The sequence below is a fragment of the Lutjanus erythropterus genome, chromosome 18, assembly GCF_056507025.1.
Source record: "Lutjanus erythropterus isolate fLutEry1 chromosome 18, fLutEry1.hap2, whole genome shotgun sequence".
In the NCBI taxonomy this organism is placed as follows: domain Eukaryota; kingdom Metazoa; phylum Chordata; class Actinopteri; order Lutjaniformes; family Lutjanidae; genus Lutjanus; species Lutjanus erythropterus.
Window position 1 is genome coordinate 2,725,796 of NC_139334.1, and position 23,468 is coordinate 2,749,263.

The 23,468-nt window shown below is 39.2% G+C and overlaps 1 protein-coding gene across 1 annotated transcript in view; it reads left to right on the top strand.

Moving 5' to 3' along the window:
• The window catches only part of alk (ALK receptor tyrosine kinase), a 581,112-nt gene that overhangs the window by 363,488 nt on the left and 194,156 nt on the right, over window positions 1-23,468 (top strand). Inside the window, exon 4 of the mRNA XM_084742736.1 lies at window positions 87-291. Coding sequence (XP_084598862.1) covers window positions 87-291 — 205 coding nt within the window. The remainder of the gene's footprint in view (window positions 1-86; window positions 292-23,468) is intronic.

The window sequence follows — 23,468 nt, forward strand, 5'->3', positions numbered from 1 at the left end:
GTGTTTCTTTCTGCTACACCCTGTTTGTGGTTCTGCTTTGTGTCCTACAGTCCTTTACAGTCCTTTGTTTTTTCTCCTTCCTTCAGGTCAGTTCCTCTGGGTGAACAGTTCAGCCTTTGGTGGCCCCTGGGTGCTGAGTCCTTGGCTCTGGGGCGGTCAGGGTCCCTGCAGCCTGGACATGGCTGTGTTCCTGCACCCCAAGCAAAGTGGACAATACACCATATGGCTCATAGAGCGGGACAAACCTCCACTTGCCCTCTTCTCCACTGACACGCTGCCACGCATCACAGGGTAAGCACTTGTCTCATACACATATAGTGCACTCGATTTGAGAGAGGAGAACAAGCATGAAGTAGATGTCCCTGTCCATCCCTGCCTGATGGTCGCAATCTGTAAATTTTTCCTTAAAGGGATAGTTTGGATTATTTGAAGTGGAGTCGTATGAGGTACTTATTTATAATCAGTGTATTATCTACAGTAGATGACAGTCAACATGCCAACAACATTTTGTAGAAAATAAGAGAGGTATCAGAATGGAAGCTAGGCAATGTACTGCCGGGGACAAGACCACTAGCAAAAAGCATTTTAGCAACTTGAAAAAGATCCATCTAAAAAAAAAACCAATTTCAGTTTAAATGTTTGTTATATTTTAAATATTTTCACTGTTTCAGCTCGCTGTTGGATGGTCTTTTCCAATGGGAAACTGCTGTTATATAAGCTAAATGTCACTCCAAACCAACCACACTCCACTGGCATTTTAATTTGCAGAACATGAGAGTTGTTGGTCAATTGCTACCTCGATCACTTTGTTTGTGTTTATGTGTGAATTTGGTGAATCAAGTAAGCAAGTCAAATGTTGCTCTCTAAAAAACAACCAGACTCCAGTTGTAAAAACAGTAATTTTACCTCTTAGAACATGTACGTACACAGCCCTCATTGGTTAGTATGTTTGTATTATTGTGTTATGTTAGTTACACAAGGTTAGTTCAGATTCACCAAAGTCAGAGAATAACACAAATAAACTTAGTGATCAATGCAGCAGTAGACCAGCAACACCTGTATTCTGCAAGATAAAATTGCTGTTTTTGTCAAGGGAGTCTGGTGGTGTTACAGAGAGCAATAATTGGCTTAATATAACAGTGGTTTCCTATCAGAACAGGCTGTCTGACAACAAGGGAAAGTGATTTTTTTTCTTCTTTTTTTTGTTGTGGCTAAAATACTTTTTGTTACTGGTAATACACTAACTATTGTTAACCACTTCATACAATCCCAACTTCAAACTACCCCTTTAACAAGTCCTACCAGCTTTGTTTAAATGATTTGTAAAGATCTTGCTCAGGTTCATTGAGTTGGGCTTATGTATATGTACATGCAGGTCAAGAATATTATTGTGACTGCTCTATTTCCAGACCTGTGTACATGTGTTCCATTAGAGGTTGAGATAAAAAAAAATATCAGCAGAATCAAAGGATGGCACCCTCATTGAAAGCCTTTTTATATGGAGATGGTGTAAGGCGGAGAGAGAGCTGGCTGGGTATGAAGGGGAAATACGCTGCTTAAAACACATGTCATTTGCTTTTGCAGCAGCTGGACACCAATCAGTAATTACTGCATTCTGAAAGTAACCATTTATTAAGGCCAGGTCTGCACTTCTGCCATTGTGGCTTCACATTAGAGGCTTTACAGAGATCTGGATCTCACACTGAGAGCTATAGGGTGAGAGAGTTGGCAAAAGTACACGCATTCTGTACTCATGTAGAACTATACATATATGTGTAAAAAAAAAAAAAAAGAAAGAAAGAAAAAAGAGAGAGACTGCAGAAAGTAGAAGTAATGATTCTATTCTTTGTTCAAGTAAAAGTGAAAAAGCACAGGGTTCTGAAATGTACTTGAAGTATAAAAGGTCTTTTTTTGTCTTGTTACGTCTTGTACGATGGTTTTCATCTTGTTTCGACTTTTTAGTGTTGTTGTGTCTTTTAAGTTGTCTTCTGTCTCATTGCATCTTTTGTCTTACTACGTCTCTTACGTTGTTTTTCATCTTGTATCATTTTCATTGTTAGGTCATGTTTTGTTTTTTTTTTCATTGTTTTTTATCTTGTTACATCTTCTTTCCGTGATGGGTCTTTTTGTTTTTTTGTCTACTTGTATCTTTTACATTATTTTTTGTCTTGTTATGTCTTTTTAGTCTTGTTTCGTCTTTTACTTTACTCTTTTACTTAATTTTTCACGTTGTTGCATCATTTTCATCTTGCTACGTCTCGTCTTTTCCTTTTTTGCAGCTCGTCTTTTTTGACTTCTTACATCTTTTACGTTGTTTTTTGTCCTGTTGCGTCTTTTTTTCAATGATGAATCCTTTACGTTGTTTTATGTCTATGTCTTTTTAGTCTCTGTATTTCTTTTATCTTTTTTGTCTTGTTACATTGTTTAAGTCTTGCTACGTCCTCTGTTGTTTTTCATCTTGCTACATTGTTTTTAATCTTGTTGGTCTTTTTTATTTTGTTACATTGTTTACAATGCCTTTCGTCCTTTTATGTAATTTTCATGCATTCGTTGTGCGTAAAATGCACTGATGGATACATCACAGAATCGTCTTTTCTATATACAGTATTATCGTCCCGTCCATTCAGGTTGAATTCAGTCTTGATGTTGGGAAAGAGGTATGCGGATATTCAAAGTAAAAATAATCAGTGATTCCCCTCAAATGCAGTAATACTAAAGTAACAAAACTGTTTTCAAAATGTAATGAGTAGAGAGATCAAGTTTTGTACAGATACCTGAAAAATCTACTTAAGTACAGTAGCAGAGTATTTGTACTTACCGCCTCAGAGTGCGAGAGAGGCTATGACTTTACTCAGATGAAAAGTTTCTCCTCTAAATACTGGGTCGTATCCATGTGTTGTCAGCCTTTATTAGCATAGCTGTGCTTTTTATGTGTACTGCAGGAAATCAGAACACAAAGAGCAACTCTCAGAGCGCTGCTGTGGACATGTTTCATGCTGCTTGTGTGTGTAAGCTCTTCAGGGCATTGGAATCATGAATGCCATGGTTTATACATCTCCCCTCTCTCTGGTGCTGCTCATGTGTGGGAGTCAATGTCCACTGACATTTGTGTATGTATGTGTGTGAGAGTGTGTTAATGCGAAGATTCACGCTGGTAGAAGGGAGCATTGCAGGGATGCGCTCATTACATGTGTGACGGATTAGACCGGGTTTGTGTGCTCTCATTTGTAGTCAGGAGCTGCCATCCACCCACACCATCTCTGCCGTTTGGAGACTCACTCAGCCAAACTCCCCACATTTCTATTCCGACAGGGGGACGCTCATATCATGAAAAGAGGGGCCAAAAACAAAAGCGAGAAGAGCCACCCGCCGACATTGGAAGAGTCAGTCAGCTTACTAATTGCCAACCCGAGCCCTCGCCTTTGAATTTTAATCCTGTGTTTTGACATGTTTGCCCAATTCGGCAGTCAGGACATTCAGTGCCGGGTTAGCCAAGAGGGAGACAAAACATCCTTGTACACGATGATCATTTAACAAGGTCCTCCTCACTTGAACTTATCAGGCTTCATTTCATTCATGCTTAGTTAAACTTTGTATTAAAATTACTCTTAGATTAAAGCAAAGACAGCAGCCACGTCCACATGAAACAAAAATATCCATATCAAGCACATTCCCACAGAAGGAACAACTTGGCTCTATTTGGAGGCTGCCCACACTCCGTTGCAGTATTTAAACATTCATTCTCTCTGTTGAAGCTGCTTACTGTGAGGTTATTAATGGAGGGGCGTTTCAGTAAATATTGTTGCTCCTGTAACTTAAACAACGTTCTTTTTGTTTCTGATTAACTAACTAATTATTAACAAGCATCCAAGCTCCACTACAGCCATCAACTACTGAGGGAACAGTCGCTTTGAAAGCCCTGAAAGCTGTTGCATTAATGTTGCGTCACATCTGATAGAATTGTCCACGCACAATACAATCTTTGAGATTCAATTCTCAATGGCTAATGCTTCATCCTCTTCAAGTGCTTTGAAAGTTGCACCGGCTCCACACTGGAGGATATGTGGGCAGATTTTGGATCCAGTGCACGCCTCCAGAAAATTGACCCTTCTTAAGTCGTGTTCTTTTTTGAGGAACTTAAGCCAACTTTGCCCTTTCATCTTTCCTCTGCTTAGATATGCTATGTGCCGGGCTCGTCTTTGTAGAAATGAAAACCAAATTTTGAAGATGGTTAAAAGATGTTGCAGGGGGACCTGTAAAAGCAATCATTTATATTCACATCTTAAATTAGTAAAATGCTAGCTAACCAGCTACATGTATCATTAGCTAGTTGCATTTGATAACTGGTGTTAATCTAGCTAATCAGTATGAGTTGGCCAAACTTCTGAAATGAAAACTGCAGACACTCCTAGTTTTCCAGTAAATAGATCCAATGTTATTAATAAAGTGTAAAAGTAATTCTGGTTTCATGTATTTTGACAGTACAGTAATTACTGTTTTTTCACTATGGTGCAGGCCAAATGATACAACTGTCAGAATAGTTTACAGCATCAGGGCGAGTGAAGTCACTGTCAATATAAAAATTCAATAAAGAAAATGATCAAACTACAATGGTTCAATACAGTGTGCCTAATTAGTGCAATACAGTGCAACACCAACAGAGACAGTAACAGAGATTCTCTGCTGAATTGAAGATCAGGGACATTTCCAGGGACAGCTCTAGCCAGGGACAAGACACCAAAAATGGGAATCGTCCCTAGAAAACGCGGACGTCTTGCCACCCTAGCTAGCTGGTTAGCTACCATTTTGCTAACAATAACTAACTTAAACGTGTGACTAACATGTCCACCTGCAACATCTTTACACCATCTTCAGAGGTTGATTTCCTTTTCAATATAGACAAGCCTAGCACATACTAGAGGAAAAGGAATTTTTAAGTTCCCATGAAGTGGCTAACAGAGCACTTATTGCTTATGGGTTTCCCATGAAAACTGGGCAGGGCAGGGACCTGTTGCAGACATTGACCAGTGTTTACAATAGCCAGTAGCACTGTGCATTACGCCCCCTTCACCATGCAGCTTAAACAGTCCATAATGGTAACGCTAAAAGGGAGAGTGGCAGCAATCCTTTTAGCTGACTCTTCCCAGACTGAGAGCTTCCAATGAACATGGTCGGACCGAGACCAAAAAAGTCTTAGAAACCAAGGGAGGCCAGTTTGATGACAGGGATTTCATTACCGAGCTGGTTTTCTAGCCGGGGTTTAGCTCATAGCACCCTGGGGCAGAATTACGGCTAGCCAAGGTAACGACAGTTAGCTAACTTAGCAATAAGTAAAGCAGTCCTTCCATCAGGAAAGTCCTTAAACAACTCCAGTGTTGTATTCCCTGACAGTCTCAGGGACTGGGAAGCTGCTGAATGTGGTTCTGTGGCAGCTAACAGTTACAGTTAACTACTTTAGCAACAAAGTGTGCTAAAGCAAATGTCCATCACTTAAATCTAATCTGTTGTTATGTTTGTGGTCTTCCACATTTTTAAAATCAGTCAAGATTTGAAAACCTTCTTGTGTGCACCAGGCTTTAAAAAAAAAAAAAGAAAAAAAAAAAGATACTTCCTTTTATGTGGCATGTTGAAAAAATGACAGGTGGAATGACAGTTAAAAGACCTGGACAGTTTTCACTGTGATAAAAATATTAATATTAATATAACAGGTCAAGGTTGTAACTTACTGTGCAAGTTAAGTGATTCGCCTTATCAAACATCTGCTGGATACTTGTGAATATGAACTAGATACTACTGCTCTGCTCTTCTTTCAAAACCAAACATCAAACTTTAAAAGGTAGTCTGAGGCAGAATGTCACATTGACTGAATGCCAATGGTGATTCTACATGGAGCTCAGGTTTGGCCCATTAAATATATTGTTCATTAATTTATTTGAACCTTAGTTTTAAAGGAACAAGACAAAATTTAAGTAAATGATATTAAAATGTTGCTGATTAAAGTCCCAGTATATTTAGGAGAATCTGTCTTCTCACTACGATGCAGGTAGAATTTTAGGGTTAGCTTTTCATTACACCATCCCCTCAAACACCTGCCTCAGATTTCATCATGTGGCATCTAACTATACCTGAGGGAAGCATATTTCGGACCTCTGAATGCAGGCAGAGAAGGACCTGACTCATCAAACAGTGTCAGCTCTCGCAGTGAATGTCAGCATCCCAAGTGTCTCCGTCAGCACTGAAAGAGACACAGGACAAGGGAGGACGGGGAGGGCTGCGAGATGTGTGCATGTCTTCATAGCATGATGTCTCCACACAAATTATGTGTATTTGCACATGCATGCATTAGATTTCTTATTTCATGTAGCGTGACTGGACCTGGCGGTGGTAAATTATTGGAAGTCTTGTTTTGAGAGGGTAATGCATTATGCCAGTGCTTCATCTCATCATAAGCATCCCGTCCTACTTTATGTGTTTTCATAATATTACCTCACACCTCATCCATTAAACGCATTTCCATATGCACATACAGGAAAACATACAGTACATATATTACATGCTTATGCATTCATTTACTTTGCATTAATACTGCACACACCAAATGGCCTCAGTTGCAAGGTGCATTAATGCAACATTCAGTGCAATGAGTGCAGGTATAGGGCCACTGAGTGTGACAAAATGCATTCACACATTTGTATGGAAAGTGTTGGATGTCATTTAAATCACAGTGTGAGAGCAGCAAAGGAGGAGAGTGTTAATGCTAACTTTTGACATACATGAGGAACATTACAGCAAGTGATCTATAATATAATATTAACTGTATTGCACATTCTCTCCTGCAAAAGCCTACACATTAAATTATTAGAGCCATAGTGTTTGAAAACATCACTAAAGCTGGAAAAGAAATCAACTTAACATAATTTACTAAACGTTGCAAAGTTCAGTATGAAATCAGTTATTCAGTTATTTAAAATGTATAAACGTGTGGACCAAAAAATAAATACAATATGTACGTGCTGTAGGGGAGACTGGGGAGGATTGTAACACCGAGTTAGTTGTGGTGATAATTACCACTAAATCCTGTAATTACCACTAAATCCTGGTATGAAAACACACAAGCATTGGCACTTTAGTGGCCAATGTTAACTTTTTGAGGGAGAAAGTCATGACGTCCATTATGCAATCAAGAGTTTAACGACCTACTATCTTTTAAATCAACAAACATTATATGCTTAATTTATGGCACAATTCAATTCTCGCCACTGACCGCTGTTCATATCCTTTCCAAAGTTAGGTCCAATGGTGGTTCACCAGAAGGGGAGGGGTTTTCTGTTGTAGATTTTATGACCAAAAAATTCAGAAAGAAAGTTTTTATCCTTTATAATCAAACTGTTTTCTAGTTTCATTTGATGCTTTCAATTTGCACATGCCGGCATGCTAAGCAGTTAGCTAAGTAATGCCTGCTTGGGTGGGGATAATTACCACAGTTAATTAAAATGATAACATTTTCGCAGTGTATGTATACTGGGTCCCACACAGCCGTCTACATTTACCACAACTGTGACAGTAATTGAACCCTTATGTGACACATGCATATTCAGGGATATAGCCTGTACACTAAGTGTTTTTTGTCAGTTTATATTGTTCAAAACTGCTTAGTCTTCAATAAAGCTCTTTAAATTGAAAATAATTTTTAATCAGCAAATTATCATTGTTACATCTATCTAACTCATCCCAGTAATGGGGTAAGTTGTAACAATAGAATTCCTTGTATTTGACAATAACTCACATAATTTGTGATTGTGCAGCAGACATCTGAGTTTAATTTGTAGCAGACAAATATGGATACTGTGTATGAAAGTTTGAGAGATCTAACGCAAACAACCACTGAGTTACTGATGCCCAATCAAAGTGTTACGACCATCCCAGGTCTCCCCTACAGCTGTAATTTTGAAAAGAAATAAATATAAGTGAATATGATTTACTTAATATTACAGTATGCAGTATAAAATCTGTGAAGTCTTTGTTCAAAATGTAATAAATACATGAACCAAAATAAAACTTAACAGTATCTGTACTAACAATCTGTATGTACGGCACACGGACAATTAGAAGAGTCCACTGTCATGATCAAAGTTGTCCCACACGAGCTGTGTTTTTATTTCAAATTGAACCGACTATAATCCCTGTTAAGTAAAAAGGATTATTCTTGCCACTAACCAAATTATTCAATTTACAGTCCCATAAATGAAATAAAAAAGCAGCCTCAAAGCTGACATCATAATGCGTCTGTGTATTTGCAGTAGATACACTTAGCAAGTTGAATAATTGCCAAATGCTGCATTACTTTGCCTCTAATTTAAAATATAGGAATCAATTTTATGTGTATATTAGGCAGGTTAGAATGAAGAAAGATGCTTTTAACTTTAATTGGTTGCATGTCCAAAACCTATTTGTTAAAATATGATAAGTACAATTAGTTTGTGGTGTTATGTACTGTAGCGCTTCCATGGGTGAAAACCAGTTGAGCTTCATTGTTTGATTAATTATTCAGAAAACCATACCCTGTAAATCCAACCTTGCATTTTGGTGCTTTTCTAATAAAAAAAAGAAATAAGGATAATATCATAAATCAGATGTTCTAGGAAGCATCTATTAATGGTAGCAGTAGATAGGAGGAGCAGAGCGCTTTCATTTTGAGTTTGTTGGATAAAAAGGCTTTTGAAGCAATTTGAACCACTTTGATGAAGAATACATGATTTTTTTTATTTTAAGCTTTTTGAAGCGTTTTTCCTCTCAAACAATTATGTTTTATCTTAGCCCGTGAACAGCTCCAAAACAAGTTAATAGAAACTTTGCCTGAGAACCTGACAAATTCTGGAAGTTCATGTTTCATTTGTTCTGGCAGATTTGTCTGGACACCCTCATTTCAGACAGATTTCCACAAGTCCTGGATCTCTTCTGACCAATCACAATCTTTTACTTAATATGGGGCGGGTTTAATTTAATGACTGACAGGAGGAGCGTCACCGGATTTGAAAAGTCACATCACACATTTTGAATGAGTATTGTTACTACATTGCCTATTTCTTGCCTCAGATGTTTTCAGAAATACATTTAGCAACAGAAAACACTCCTCCTGACCCGACTGAAACACTTCATTTGGAATCCAGCATTTGTTCTGTTACTTGGTGACATCATGACGTAACATATTTGCATAATGTGGAGCTAGTTTGAGTCCTTAGAGTTCTCATGAAACAGCTAGCAGAGTGCTTATTGCTTATTGAGCCATGGATGTAGGAACCCAGCTGACACCAGTTAGCAGTAAGCTAACTTACTTAAGCAACAAGTGAAGCTGTCTTTCTATCAGGAAACTCAGTAAACCACCTTGGCACTGTGTTCCCTGTCAGTCTTGGAGGCTGTGTTCATCCTGGCGACTGGTCATGTTCACCGGTTCAGTTGTCTGCTAACAGCAGCTAACAGATTCCAGTTATGGTTAGCTACTTTAGCAACAAGTAGGGTTAAGATCCACATCTAAGCTTAAGCTTTGTAATTAAATAACCAACAGCTGAAGCTGAAGAAAGAAAGACAAAGAAAGAAGGAAAGTTTTTCCCATAAAATATGATCCAGTTTTACCCAAATTAGTGAATTCAGTTATAAAGTTGTGCTTTTGTATAGAAACATTACAGTCTGCTCCAGGGAATGGATGTATGCTCCTTCCATGCTCCACTGCGTTATAAGCGAGAAAGCATTTTACTGAACACAAATTTAGTATATGCCCCAGAGTGCAGGATGAATCATCAGCAGTTTTAATCATCTTCCGGGAAAAAACTGTTTTTTTTATGATTGTTGGGCCAGATACTGGCATATTTCATATAGTACAGTACGATAATAAGACGTAAACATCAAGTTTGACTTTAAAAAGACAGGAGCGAAATGGAGGGCAAATAGAGGTGCCACAGCTATGGTCAGTCTGAAAAAAATAATGTTTTTTGAGCATAAAAGAAATCTATTTTACTAGAAAAAATATACTATGATCTTGAAAATATGTGGAATATCGCCAGTTTAACTCAATTGAAATATATATATTTTATGCAATGATCCAAGTGCCATGTTATATTTTCTCTCAGCACTATTTCTTCTGATAGCACACAGTGAAATTCTCTGTGAAACAGGAGCACAGCCTTGTTTCTTAGGTCCTTCAATGAGTGAAGCCAAACCAGAGTAAGAGAGATGGGTCACCTCAGGGCCCTTTGATTGGCAAAGCGGTGCAGTCATGTCTGGCAGGCCTTTACAACTCCTCCGCTCCTCTACTCCGTGCCCGCCAGAGCTGACCTCCAGCTCTCGGACCGTGGTCGCCGCGGAGCCAGGGCTGATGGGAGCCTCATAGCTCTGGATCTGGGAGCGCTGCCAGTAAGAAGGCTGCAATTGCTAGAGGAGACGAAAGGCAGCTCAGAGCTCAGGTTTTCTGCCTTTTTGGCCGATGGTGTTGTACATAACGTCTCAAGGACAGGGAGGGAGTCATTATGTGCCAATGTGGAATGCTGGCAGACAAGTGCCACCGTGACCCAAAGCTCCACAGACTTTTATTCCAGCCGAGGCTCAGAGGCTTTTTGTTGTGGACATTCCTCAGCAAAAACTGCGCTGGCTTTGCTCTTCCCTTACTTAAAATTGATTATCCATGCTATATTATATAGAATATGGAGTAACCTTTTCGACCTACACATACTGTAGGGAGCTGACTGGCACATGGTGAGAAGCCTGGAAATTGGATGTTGGATCAAATTGTGATTCCTTGCCTTTTGCATTTTATGTCTTTGATATTGTGTGAGGTTGCAAATGCTCTATTCTTTTCAGTGAACATTTTTTTGTTGTGTTTGTCTTAATTGATTTTCATAGAAGTGTTGTATACTCTCATCTCATTCACAGGCAACAGTGACCAACACTGACCTATTAATTAATACAGACTCTCAATATGCAGTTATGCAAAAACACCCCTAGTAGTCTTCCTAATTAAATTAAAGAGATAGTTTTGAATTAACTGAAGTGGGGTTGTATGAGGTACTTATCCATAGTGAGTGTATTACCTACAGTAGATGAAAGTTTTGCCATGAGTTCGGAGAAGCAGCAAAAGTAGTGATGTAGGAAACAACAGCGTTCAATGTACTAACGTGGACAAGGTCAGCAGCCAGATTTATTTTAAGCCACCTAAAAAGAAAAATTGTATGAAATTACGTGTATGCTATATTTAGAGTATTTTCACCACTTTACCCCACCATCAAACAGCCTTTTCCGACAGGAAAACGTTGTTACATAAGTCAAATGTCGTTCTCGCTAAACCAACCAAACTCCATGGGCAAAATCAGTAATTTTATCTCATTCAGCGACAGAGCTGCTGGACTACTACCGCCTCACTGTTACCTTGTTTTAGCTGTTCTGTGACTTTGGTGCTTTAAAAGGTTAGTTCGGATTCACTAACGTCACACTATAACGCTATAACACAAACTAACAGATCGAGGCAGTGATAGACCAGCAGCTCCCGTCCACTGTGAGGTAAAAATGACTGTTTTTGACAGTGGAGTCTGGTTGAGCAAGACAGCGTGATATTTGGCATATATAACCACAGTTTCCCATCAGAAAAAAGCTGTATGATCCCAAGATAAAGTTTGTATTCTAAATATTCCATACACTTAAAGTGATGATTTTTTCGGTGGCTATAATACGTTCACAGCAGTATATTGCTTCAGTGCTGGTATTCCTGTCTACTTCTCCAGACCACTGTAGATAACTCACTGTCGACTGTGGATAGTTACCTCATACAACCCCCCCACAAATACTCCAGACTATCCCTTTAAAAGAATATTACCCACAATACCTGAAACAACCTCTTAAAAAAGAGTTTGGATTTTTTGAAAGAGATTAAGATCAGTGTTTTATTGTGATACACGTTCTTAGTCTTTAAGTGAGCACTTGTTTCTAAATAGTACTTCACGATACAGTCTGTATAGAGCCACAAACATTGAAAGTTTTTATCCCTGCCAAAACAAAGAAAAGAGGGGAAGATGTGCATTGTGGGTGATTGCACAGGCACAGCGGCTATGAGGGATTTTAAGGGGATGCATTTGTATTTCTTGACATACTTTTCGTCTCTGTCTTCCACTGGCTCCGCAGTGGCCCTCTCTTACTATTTGGCCGTTTCAAATGTAAATGAGACGTTGTTACAGCACCGGCCACCAACACCACGACACCGTTCCCGCTGCCTTTTATGCCAGCTACCAGAGAAAGGAGGCAGCGGCATCATTTTCACTGGCTAGTGCATTCTCCCTTTCTAAGCTGGCCATTAGTCAATGCTCCATGATTGAGCAAAAAAAAAAAAACCTTTCAGGCAAATTGACAAAGGAAAGAGAGTATACATACAAATAAGAACAAAAGTTCAAGAGGTCATCCCTGGTTTATATGGTTGTCAGGTTCCACTTTTATATTATATTCTTATATTTGTGAAACATTCATTCAGTCAATTAGAGTGTTGAGCATGAATTGAACTCTCCTTTGTCACTGTTGCTACGCCTGTCAAGCTTTCCTTTCTCACACTGCATATATGCAGTTTACTGTGACAATGGCGGCAGATTTAATATCGAAATTGGTGGTCATTTTTTGGATCAATTCCACAGAGAGGCAAATAAGATGAGGCTTCTCATTTCTAGCTGATGACAGTGGATTTTGCTGGCTAAAATCATTCTTGCTAGCAGATTTCATGAATGTAGGTAGCTAATGTAAGCTAATGCTAACGGTTAAACTCCTTGAGTCAGCTGAGTCCATCTCCACCTGACTTTTTAATGTTTCTATCTGACACATTTTAAAATAAGAAGCCTGTAAAAGGGTCTGACATGTGTAAAAATACTGAAAGGTGGTGTACATGATATTCTATAACATTAATACTAAAAACCTGAGGCTAAAACTACATCTCATGTATATGATAGATGACAGAAATACACTCATTAAAGTGGGAAAAAGAACTGCAGGGATTAGATTAAGTGCAGCAGACCTTGAGATAGTCAGCCAGCCAGACTGTGATCACCCCAGGAAGAGAGATGGGATGAGAGTTAAGCTCAGACCATGGAGAGCCAGCCAGAGAGAGGTGCGTTGGCGGCGTTTCACTTTGATTCAGGACCAGCCCATATCCTCCTCCCCAGACTCCCCACGTAAAAAAAATCTTAATTTAGTCCCTGGGAATACTAATGCATTCCATTTGAACGAGGAAGTCAGAATTTCTGAAATTTCAACTGGAATGTCCAGTGAAAGGAAAGTTGGAGGAACCTCACCAATCACAACCTCAAAATCCAATATGGCTGCACCGCATGTCAACAGTAATAAAAGCTGTTCATTATCACTTGTGTCTAATTAAATCAGGCTTACACACAGTACTGTCTGTGGACATGGTGCCATGCAGTTTCTATGTGCAAAATACTGCGGAATGTGTTATCAACAATTTTTTCGATTTCTTGTACTGGAAATCAATCAACTCAGGTAAGACATCATTTCCAGCTTCAACTTTTGACTTCTGAGGTAAATGGAACACATCATAAACCATTATTTTGGCAAATGCAGTGGTATCTGACAACTTTTGTTGCAGGTAACGTTACTGCAGTTAGTAAGCTAACCTTTGCAGCTTAGGTTAGAGCAGATAAAGGCAAAGTTTAATCAGTTCCTCACACATTTGCTCCTGTGTTCTTGGTTTTTCAAAGACTGCAAAAAAGGCACTACCCTCTAGACTCATGGGACACCAAGTAGCACTCTTCTTCGACATCCAATGCACTGCTATACTTGACAGGCTTGCAATGACATAGTTACAGCTGTTTATCTATGATTGGACAGTTGCTGTTCAGAGGAGGGGCTTAGCAAAGGATCAGCTTCGGAAAACACTCTAGAAACATCTGTCATTACTGCAGGGCAAAAATTTAGACAGGAAAATGAAAGAATGCCGTCTTTCCATCATATTTTGTGGATGGGACATTATATGCATTTGACAAACTGCATATAATCAAACTCAGCTGCATCTCAAACATTGTGCTGTCAGTTTCCTACCTATTTCTTCTCATTGGCTCTCCTCTGAGACACACATACGCACACATTTTCTCTGTCTCAACAAAATATTATTACAGCGCCTGTGTAGTGTTTTGGTGGCAGCTCCCAATGGGACTTCATAAAAAGCTCCAGAAATGAAACATTTGAGCCTCATATAGGCACTTTTGGGGGGGTGGGAAGCCCAGCCTATCCACAGATGAGTTATATCTTGTCATCCTCAGCTTGCATACTCCACAGTCCTCTCCCTCTCATGCACACTCTTTATCTTTTTCCTCTTCTTCTCCACAGACAGGTTACATAAGGTACTATGGTTTTTATTCCCACCCTTCCCCCTGTGTTCATAGGCCTCTCCGTCTCATCTAAGAATCTCTAATCATATTTCCCCAAAGTTGCATTGTACATCCCTGACAGCTGAAGTTTTACACAAGAGTAGACGAAGGTGAAATTTTGGGAAAAGGCAACAGTGGCCTAGTTTTTATGACAAGCCTGAATCTCAGTTTTCACCTATGGCAAAAGCACTGGGTAATTTCAAGCCCCGACATTAAAAGCGTAGCGCCTAATTCACAAAAGCCTTTTGCTGTGATGCACGTTTTTCATCAAAGTAAATGCTGAGATGGAGATAGTGTTTTTCCTTCCTGTTTGCCCTCATCTCCCTCATGGCCTGTGTTCTGAAGTGCATGTCTCTCAGGTATATGTAGTAGCTGGTATGCAGTGTTGCCTCACCATGAAAATACTGCAGTTGCTCACATAAAAATATGTCCAGTTCAACCACATTGTAGATGTAGAAATTAACAATAACATTATCAATTTGGGAGACTGGGGATGGTAGTAAGACTTTTTATTTTAGCATCAGCAACTCAGTGTTTCCTTGTGCTAGATCTGCCAAACTTTATTACATGGTGCTCGGGATGTTAATGAATAATCATCAATCGATTGATCATACGTTATGTGTCTAGAAGTGGCAGTAATTGTGTTTAATTTCACATTGCTTTGTCAGAGCCATTTGTTAAATAAGAAAATTTAAGCTCAAAATGAGAAAAAAAGAGACAAACAAACTAAAAAAATGCAAATTTAAAAACAAACAAAAAAGTGTATTAATTAATTAACATCATCAAGTCAAATCATTGTATCTACAATACAATTAACACTAGGCACAAATAATCTTAATTAAAAAAAAACAACTGAAAATCACTTTTTTTTATCCACAATTTTTTATCTACATTTTACTTCTCCTGTGAGCTCAAAAAGGAAATGGGAGAGTACCATTTTGATGACATGACCACAACACTTTACTTGATCGGTCAAAATGTTACAGCTAAATTGGTGTTACAACACTCCCTGGTCTCCCCTACATTGCATACAGATTGTATCTACTAAGTTAAGTTTTATTTTGGTCCATGCATTTATTAATTTTAAACAAAGGTTGATTTTATTACTGCACATTCAGCAAATTATGTGCAAGTTATTTCTTTTCAAGCTTTAGTTATGATCTCATACACTGTGGCTGTAATACTTTAATTTTCAGGCTTTTGTAGGAGAGAATGTGTGTACCACTAAAACAGTGTTACAACACTCCCCAGTCTCCCCTAAATCATTAATTTTGAGACTTTATTCTAATTACTGTATCAAAGCTACTAGCAAAAGATGTCTACGCTCTAAATTTCACATTTGGTGCATTTCTCTGGAAATGTACTGTGTTGCTTTGTTGCAAAGCTTTTAAATGATTTTTAGCACAAGGCGGGAAGAGAACACTCTTCCTCCACTGCAGACAGATATCATTTTCCTCAACAATGGTCTGATTTGTGTGAGAATGATCTTGCTGCCAAGATTCTTTGTGAAAGGGTAACTTTGGTATTTTTCAACCTGGACCCTATTTTCCCATGTTTTTGTGTCTAAGTGGCTAATGGGGACAGCGATTTTTGAAATTGGTCCAGTATTGTGGCAGTGCTCTGCCTGCAGAAGCAAAGCTGAGCTGCAGCATAATCCCTCTGGGCAAACTACATCCACTAAAAGTCCTTGTGTTTGTCACTGACAGCCTCAGATTGTTATTGTAAGTGTCTGACAAAATTATGGAAATGATTTCTACAGAGAGAGAAAGAAAAGAGTAAGATCCTTCCAAATGCACCTTCCAAAAACCACTGCCTTGATTGGTTAGATTGTTGCTGTTATTGTGTGAGTTTTGTGTTTTGTTTGTTTGTCTTAAAGGAGCAATATGTAAGACCCTAGTGTTCAAAAATAAATACTGCATACCAATCATCGAGTTGGAAACATAGACGGTACATTAAATAGGCTGAATCCCTATTAAATATACAATCTATGGTTGAAGCAAGTTGTTTCCTCTTCCTCTCTCCTCAGACTCAAAGCTCAGGCAGACACTGAAGCACATGATGAGCGCACCATTATAATTGGACAAAAACAAAAGCCCACTGCTACAAGAATACACACTCTGAGTGGGAGTTAAATCACTGCCTGCCTCACTGCCTACCAAACTCCATTAATAAATTTCTCAATTTAACCATTACAAACATCTACTCCTTCTAAAATATTATTAATGATTATTTTATGACTCATAAGCAGACTCTTACTCATTCTGCAAACATTCGGCATTAATTTTAACTCCAATGTAAAACAGGCAAACAGACATTTCGGATGTCATGGATTGAAAACTTTCAAAATAGAAGATACTGGCTGCAGTATTGTTGTCAAAGAAGCCAGTATTTCAGAATAGCATGTTTCCATAATTTGATGACATATTTAGTCCAGTAAATATATTACATATCCTCCACCCTCCTTTAATGTGTAACTCTTGGTGTTTTAAAGGGTTAAAAGCCCAATTGAGACAACAGTTGACCAGAGAGGTTAAATTACTGTTTTCATTTACAGAGTCTGGTCCCTTTGACCAGTGTGGTCTAAGGTAAAGAGTGTAGTGTGACAGTGGTCTGCCATCTTTTAAGGGGTCTTATTTCAACATAAAACACCAAGACAAGATCGTTGACCGGTAACCATGAAGTTTTTATTCCCTATTTGATATGTAGAATGATTTCACTAGAGATCCTCTTGTGCCTTTTTATGTGTTTTCCCATTCCACAGCAGGATAGTTGTTAGGTTTTTATTATAGCTTTATGTAGCAACCTGGAGTTTGGCTAAGTCAGACAACATTTATTACCTTCTATAAAAATCAACACAGGATGGATATAGGCAGCCATGTGTCACGGAGAGCTTAGAGTACCAATCAGTGAAACCACTCAGTGTAGATTTCATTATTCATTATCTGTAACCGCTTATCCTTTAAAGGTTGGCGGAGGGCTGGAGCTGATGCCAGCTGACATTGGGCGAGAGGCGGGGTACATCCTGGACAGACTGCTGGTTCATCACAGGGCTAATGCCTAGAGACAAATCATTACCACTCACATCCATCCTACAAGCAATTTAGTGCCCTAGATTTTACCTGCAAGTCTTTGGATTGTGGGAGGGAACCAGAACACCCGGGGAGAACCTACACAGACACAGAGAGAACATCCAAACTCTACACTCTCCAGCAGGTTCAATCCCAGAACCTTCTTGTGCAACTTAATACGAGTTAACAAGGCTACACTTCCTGCGTTACTTTGTACTGTTTGCAGTCTTCATTATTAGGTGGGTCATCTTAATTAATGCGAATTATTAACGTTAAAATAATATACTCAGTGGTCTTTCAAGTGGACTCCATTCTAAAAGTAGGTGTTTTATGGACTTCCAAAACAATATGTATTACAGTACCACCAGCAAGAGGCTTACTGGACCTTCACTATGTTACGTAAGTCACGTGACATTACGTGATTTGAATTAAAATAACTGTGATCCATATTTCACATAATGGAAGAAATGCAACAAATGTCTTGTCCATAATGTAATTTTAGGTAACTCAAAATTTTTAAAAACTCCTTTACTTTTTGTTTCACACCGAACTTGAACCTCTGTCTTCTAGGTGAAAGTCCTGTGTTTGTTTGAGCCATCCATCCACCCCACCCTGCCGTGCCCCTTACACCTCACCTGCCATACTCAATATGTACACTAGGAGGCACCATCTAACAATAAATGGACATATCGGACAGAATAAGCTGCTTGCAAAATCAACCAACCTGCACATTTTTCTGGTGAGGATGGGCTGTCATTAACTAACCTGTGATGTAATGTTAACGTTATCAGCATTGCCTGGCCCGGCACTACAGCGCTTGCTGTCACCACAGGTTTTTCAAAAATTGTGAATTGCCACAACCTTGAGAGGTCCTTGAGAACAAAGTCATAAATGTGCACAAAAAATCTTATGCTGGTGGGTCAAGTAGTATGCAAGACTGGCTGCGGACAAGCTCCAGCATCATCAGTTACGTACACACACACACTTACTATCACTTTAAGATTTTTAAGTAAAATATTTCCTTTTTGGTAGTCGGCTCTAATTTCTGAATTGCACTCTGGGGATAGGAAAGCAGGAAGGTGTATTGTGTTGCCTGTGGTCAAGTCATATCAGATCAAATGGTGAAAATCAAACTTAAACACAATTCTTCACATTAAAGCAAAGCAGTGTTAGAAGTTAACTGAGAGTCTACAGCCAGACCAGCCTCTGTGAGGCTCTTTTTAAACAAAGAGAAACTATTCAATAGATTAAAAAATTCACAAGGACGATGAAATATGCACCAATTCTGTGGCGGTTCATCTGGCTGTTCTTGAAACATTTACTTTTCAACCACACATTTTAACCTCATGACGCTGCTGGAGGAAAAAACGGGATCGTCAAGTCAAGTATTAAAAATCAAACGAGGCTTCTCAAATAGAATTAAAGGGTGTCCTTTTTCAACCGTGAAACTATTGTGCAGTCAACCTTAATGTCTGTCCTTGACTATGAAGTTTCTCTGCATGTTGATGCTGCGCCATCAACACTTAAGCAATTAAACCCTTTGGATCAAAGTGCATTATGTTTTATCACAAATGACACATGTTGTACCCGTCTTGTTCTTTGTATCACACAGTTGGAAGGGCATCCTTACAGTCAAGAAGAAACTGTCATCCCATGTTATTCATTTATAAAGCTCTACTGCTGAAGCCGAGAAATTATAAATGTATATGACTAAATTATTATTAGAATTATGTTGTGGTGACAAATGTAATTCCTGCCTAGATTGTATACATAGGAAATGTTTATTTCAAACAGTACATTTATATCACATGCTGGATTTGCGAGGATGTGACGGGGAGGATGGAGGGTGTAGAAAGTTCAGGATTTTAACACAGCTGTCCAGGGTTCATGTCTATCTTGAAAAATGCTGGGCAGAAACACTTCTTGTTCTTCTTCGTTTACTGGCAGTTGGCAATCCGAAACCACTTCTGCGGCTTCTTCTGTTATATTTGGGGACGATCAGAAGCGTCACAGTGGTACACCTGTTTCTTAAAAAAGTTTGCTTTGGGGCCTGTAAGCACAAGTTTTATCAGATCATTTTATTTAACAGCCGTGAAAACAGTTACGTCTGAATTTCTAATCAGAGTTATTTCAAACGGATTGAAGAAATATGTGACTGCCTGATTAGATACAGATTAGATAAAAATAAATTATTACTCATCATGAATGTGAATGTCTGTACTGCAATTTCATGATAGTCCAATAATTGTCTAAACCATGAGTCTTCAACAGGGGGTCTCTGCCCCCTAGGGGGTCCTCAGAATTACTACGCGGGGGCTAATTTTTTTAAAAGCTGTTTTTTTCCTCAAATATTAAAATATGCCTGAAAATTCACATTAACATGAATCGATTAGCAAAGACGAATTTGCCTATTCATAAAAAAAAAAAAAAAAAAACAATTTTACACAACACTGACAAAAGGCTACTCATGAATCCTTCATCCTTCAGCTGGCTAACCTACTTAACCACCGTGCGGCACATATCCATAACATATCCCAAGTGTACGGACACTCGTGAGCCACAATGGATCATTTTGTAACTTCACAAGTAAGAGATTCTGACATGCCCTCCACCTCAGAAACCAGCTGCGAAAGTTCAGAGGGTGAGGCTAACGCAGCTAACATTAGCCGTGCTACGGCTGCTGCAGACTTGGCAGATAAAGACGGGCACAAGTGTGGACATTTCATGAGAAACAAAGCCGTCAACATTATGGTGGTATCCATGACAATCCATCCAAGAGGTGTTTCTGTCTGGACCAAAGCGGTGGACTGACTGTCAAGGTCACTCAAGTTGCTAGTGGCGTTGCTATGGTGATGGCAACATCAGTCAAGCAATATTTTAATAATTACCTGACAAACTGCACTTAAGTCTGTGGACTGTGGACATGAGAGACCATTGTTAAAAATCGAGTATAGTATGTAAATGTAACATTCTGACATCCTTTTGACACTGACTAAATGTTCGGCACTTGAGAGGAATTTAGTTTTACAAATACTGAATAGTTTATCTGTAGCTTCCAGGCATCTAACCAGGCAGCCATTACTCAAGTGTCAAACTGAAGTGGCACTCCACAGGAAAAGCAAAGCTCAATACAAGTGTTGCAGTTATGTCAGGCGTCTTCTTACAGTCGTTTCTATTATCATCATGCAGGCCAAATGAAACCGGGCGTTAATCCCAATGTAAAATGTCAAAAATACATTGGTAAATATACAATCTGAATTGCTGTATTTCTTGCCAGTGAGCTGTATCCGGTGGAATCGAGCAGTGAGACATACGGCAGGAGATGGTGGCGTACCAGAGAATTCTTGAGCCAGTCCCAGCCTGAAAGGATATAATTAATTCAATCAGACTATAAGAAAACTTAGTTCTTCCTCCACAATACACCATAATCATGTAGCAAATGAGACTGCAAACCACATCTTGTGCCTGGCAAAGCTTTTATGCAATGTTTAATACATGATAAACCAAACCAGTTCTGTAATACAACATTGAAATACCACTTGATGTTTCAGAGAGGTTGAAACTTAAGCTAGGGTGAGTTGAACAACTTTAGCATTTTGGTTTACTTTGCTCCATAGCCACTGTTTTGGGGGGGGGGGGGGGGGATTTGCCTATAGCTCAACAGTTCAGGCTAATCTTTCTTTAAACCATAGCTAAATGATTGATATGGTTTTATATGTTGGCAAATCACCAACATTTATAATACACATTTTTATACCTGGATAAATTTGCTTTGACATACCCGTCATTACACAACCCCAGTTCCAAAGACCTTGGAACATTGTGTTAAATGTAAATGTAAACATAATGCATCCATTGTTTGCAGTAAAAAGATGATAACTTTATTGCACAGCATTTGAAGCCTGCAACATGTGCCTAAAAAGTTAGGAGAGGGGCATGTTTACCACTGTGATACATCTTTTTTTTTTCTTTTATCATTATTATTATTTGGGAACTCAGGGCACTAACTGATGGAGTTTTGCTTCATATACAACTTCAGGTGCTCAACAGTCTGGGGTCTCTGTTGTTGTATTTTGTGCTTCATAATGCACCACACATTTTCAGTGGGAGACAGGTCTGGACTGCAGGCAGGTCAGTCTAGTACTCAAACTCTTCTACTATGAAGACAGGCTGTTGGAACACATGCAGAATGTGTCTTGGCATTGTTTTGCTGAAATAAGCAAGGACATCTCTGAAAAAGACGTCATCTGGATGGCAGCATATGTCGCTCCAAAACCTGTATGTACCTTTCAGCATTAATGTGGCCCTCACAGATGTGACATGATGCCATGGGCACAGATGCTGCCTTTTGAATTTAGCGCTGGTATCAAGCTGGACGGCCCTTTCTTTCTTTAGCCCAAAGAGCAATCTGAAATGTCGACTCATCAGACCACAGTAGACTTGAACACTTTGCGTCAGCCTCTCTCGGATGAGCTCAGGTCCAGACAAGTCTGCAGCAGTTCTGGATGTTGTTGACATGGCTTTCACTTTGTATGGTAGATTCTTAACTTGCATTCATAGCTGCAGTGACCACTATGTTTACTGACAATGGTTTTTCAAAGTGTTCCTGAGACCATGTTCTTCAGATTCTCCGTCCTGAATATATGGTCAATAGACAAAAAATGTGCACCAAGACTGGGTCAACTTACCCACTGTGCTAATCTTCCCCCACTCTCCCCTACTGTGTGTAAGACATCCATGGTACATTTACAATTCTACTAATTAAAATGTATCAATGATGGTTAGCAAATACTAGACAAAAGCAACACTAGGCCTGTCTGAGCACAAACTTGTTGACATGTCTGAGTGGAGTCTCACTTTCTTTCAGGTGAATCGTGTCTCTGAAGCTAAATATCTGTATTAGAGCCAGTTTCAACAGCAGCTCTGTAAGTGGCTCAATGAGTTTGACCTGGTCAGAGAGTCAGCGTGACCCAGTGTTTGAGCCACTTCAGGTTTCAAAAGATGTTTGACTTTCTCATCACATAATCTGCAGCTATCCTTCAACAGGCTTTGTAAAGATAAGTGGCCAAATATTTCTCAGATGAAAACAGTATGTTAATTGGACTTTACCATTTGTGCATTTTAGTTGACCCGCTACTCTCTGCAGAATTCTCCCTTTGCTGTTTTGTTTTCTTTGACAGCACAAATGCATGCACAAAAAATATTGCCTCGAGCTACGCTTCTTTCTCAATCCCCTGTCTGGCACAATCCAATGAAAAAAAAATAATATAGTCATGTTTTATTTGTGCTTTTGTGGGAGTGATATGTTTTGTGATCACGACCCAGTTAGAATGAAGATTGTTCCTCTGTGTGACCGTCTGTGCCACATTACGTGTGCGCAGTCGTATTGTCTGTGCTCAGAATTGACTTGTGCAGGACGTGCCATGGTTCACTGGGTGTCCATGTGTGCTGAATGTAACCTGGAAAACCTGATGAATGAATATCTCTCCTTGTGTTCTCAGTTAATTAGCTAACTAATTTGTCTAAATGAACAGTGACATAGGTATTACAGTAATATTCACAAATACCTGACCTTTAAATTCTCAGGTGTCCTGCATGACTGCATTCATCTGTGGAGAGACAACTGGAGAAACAATAGACCTTTTCCACAGCAGCCAGTTTAACATGAAATAGTAGTGTAGACACAGGTACTACCAGTGATACTAATTAGGGTTCTGTCAGCTTTTCTTAGATAGAAGTAGAGGCAGCTCTAAGGAAAAAAAAGGCAGGGAACTACTGAGTTAGTTGAAGAATAATCAACTAAGAATTGTTTTTTGGTTGTTATCACCAGGAAAACGACCATGCAGGCTGTGATTCCCAGTTTCGATGTACCTTAGCGCTCTACAAAGGTTTCTAAGTAACTTCTTTTTCCTACAAATGTTTCCCAGACTATCCCTTAGCTGGTGCCAGTGGCATAACAAGTCAGCACCAGGCCCTGCCCATCACAATC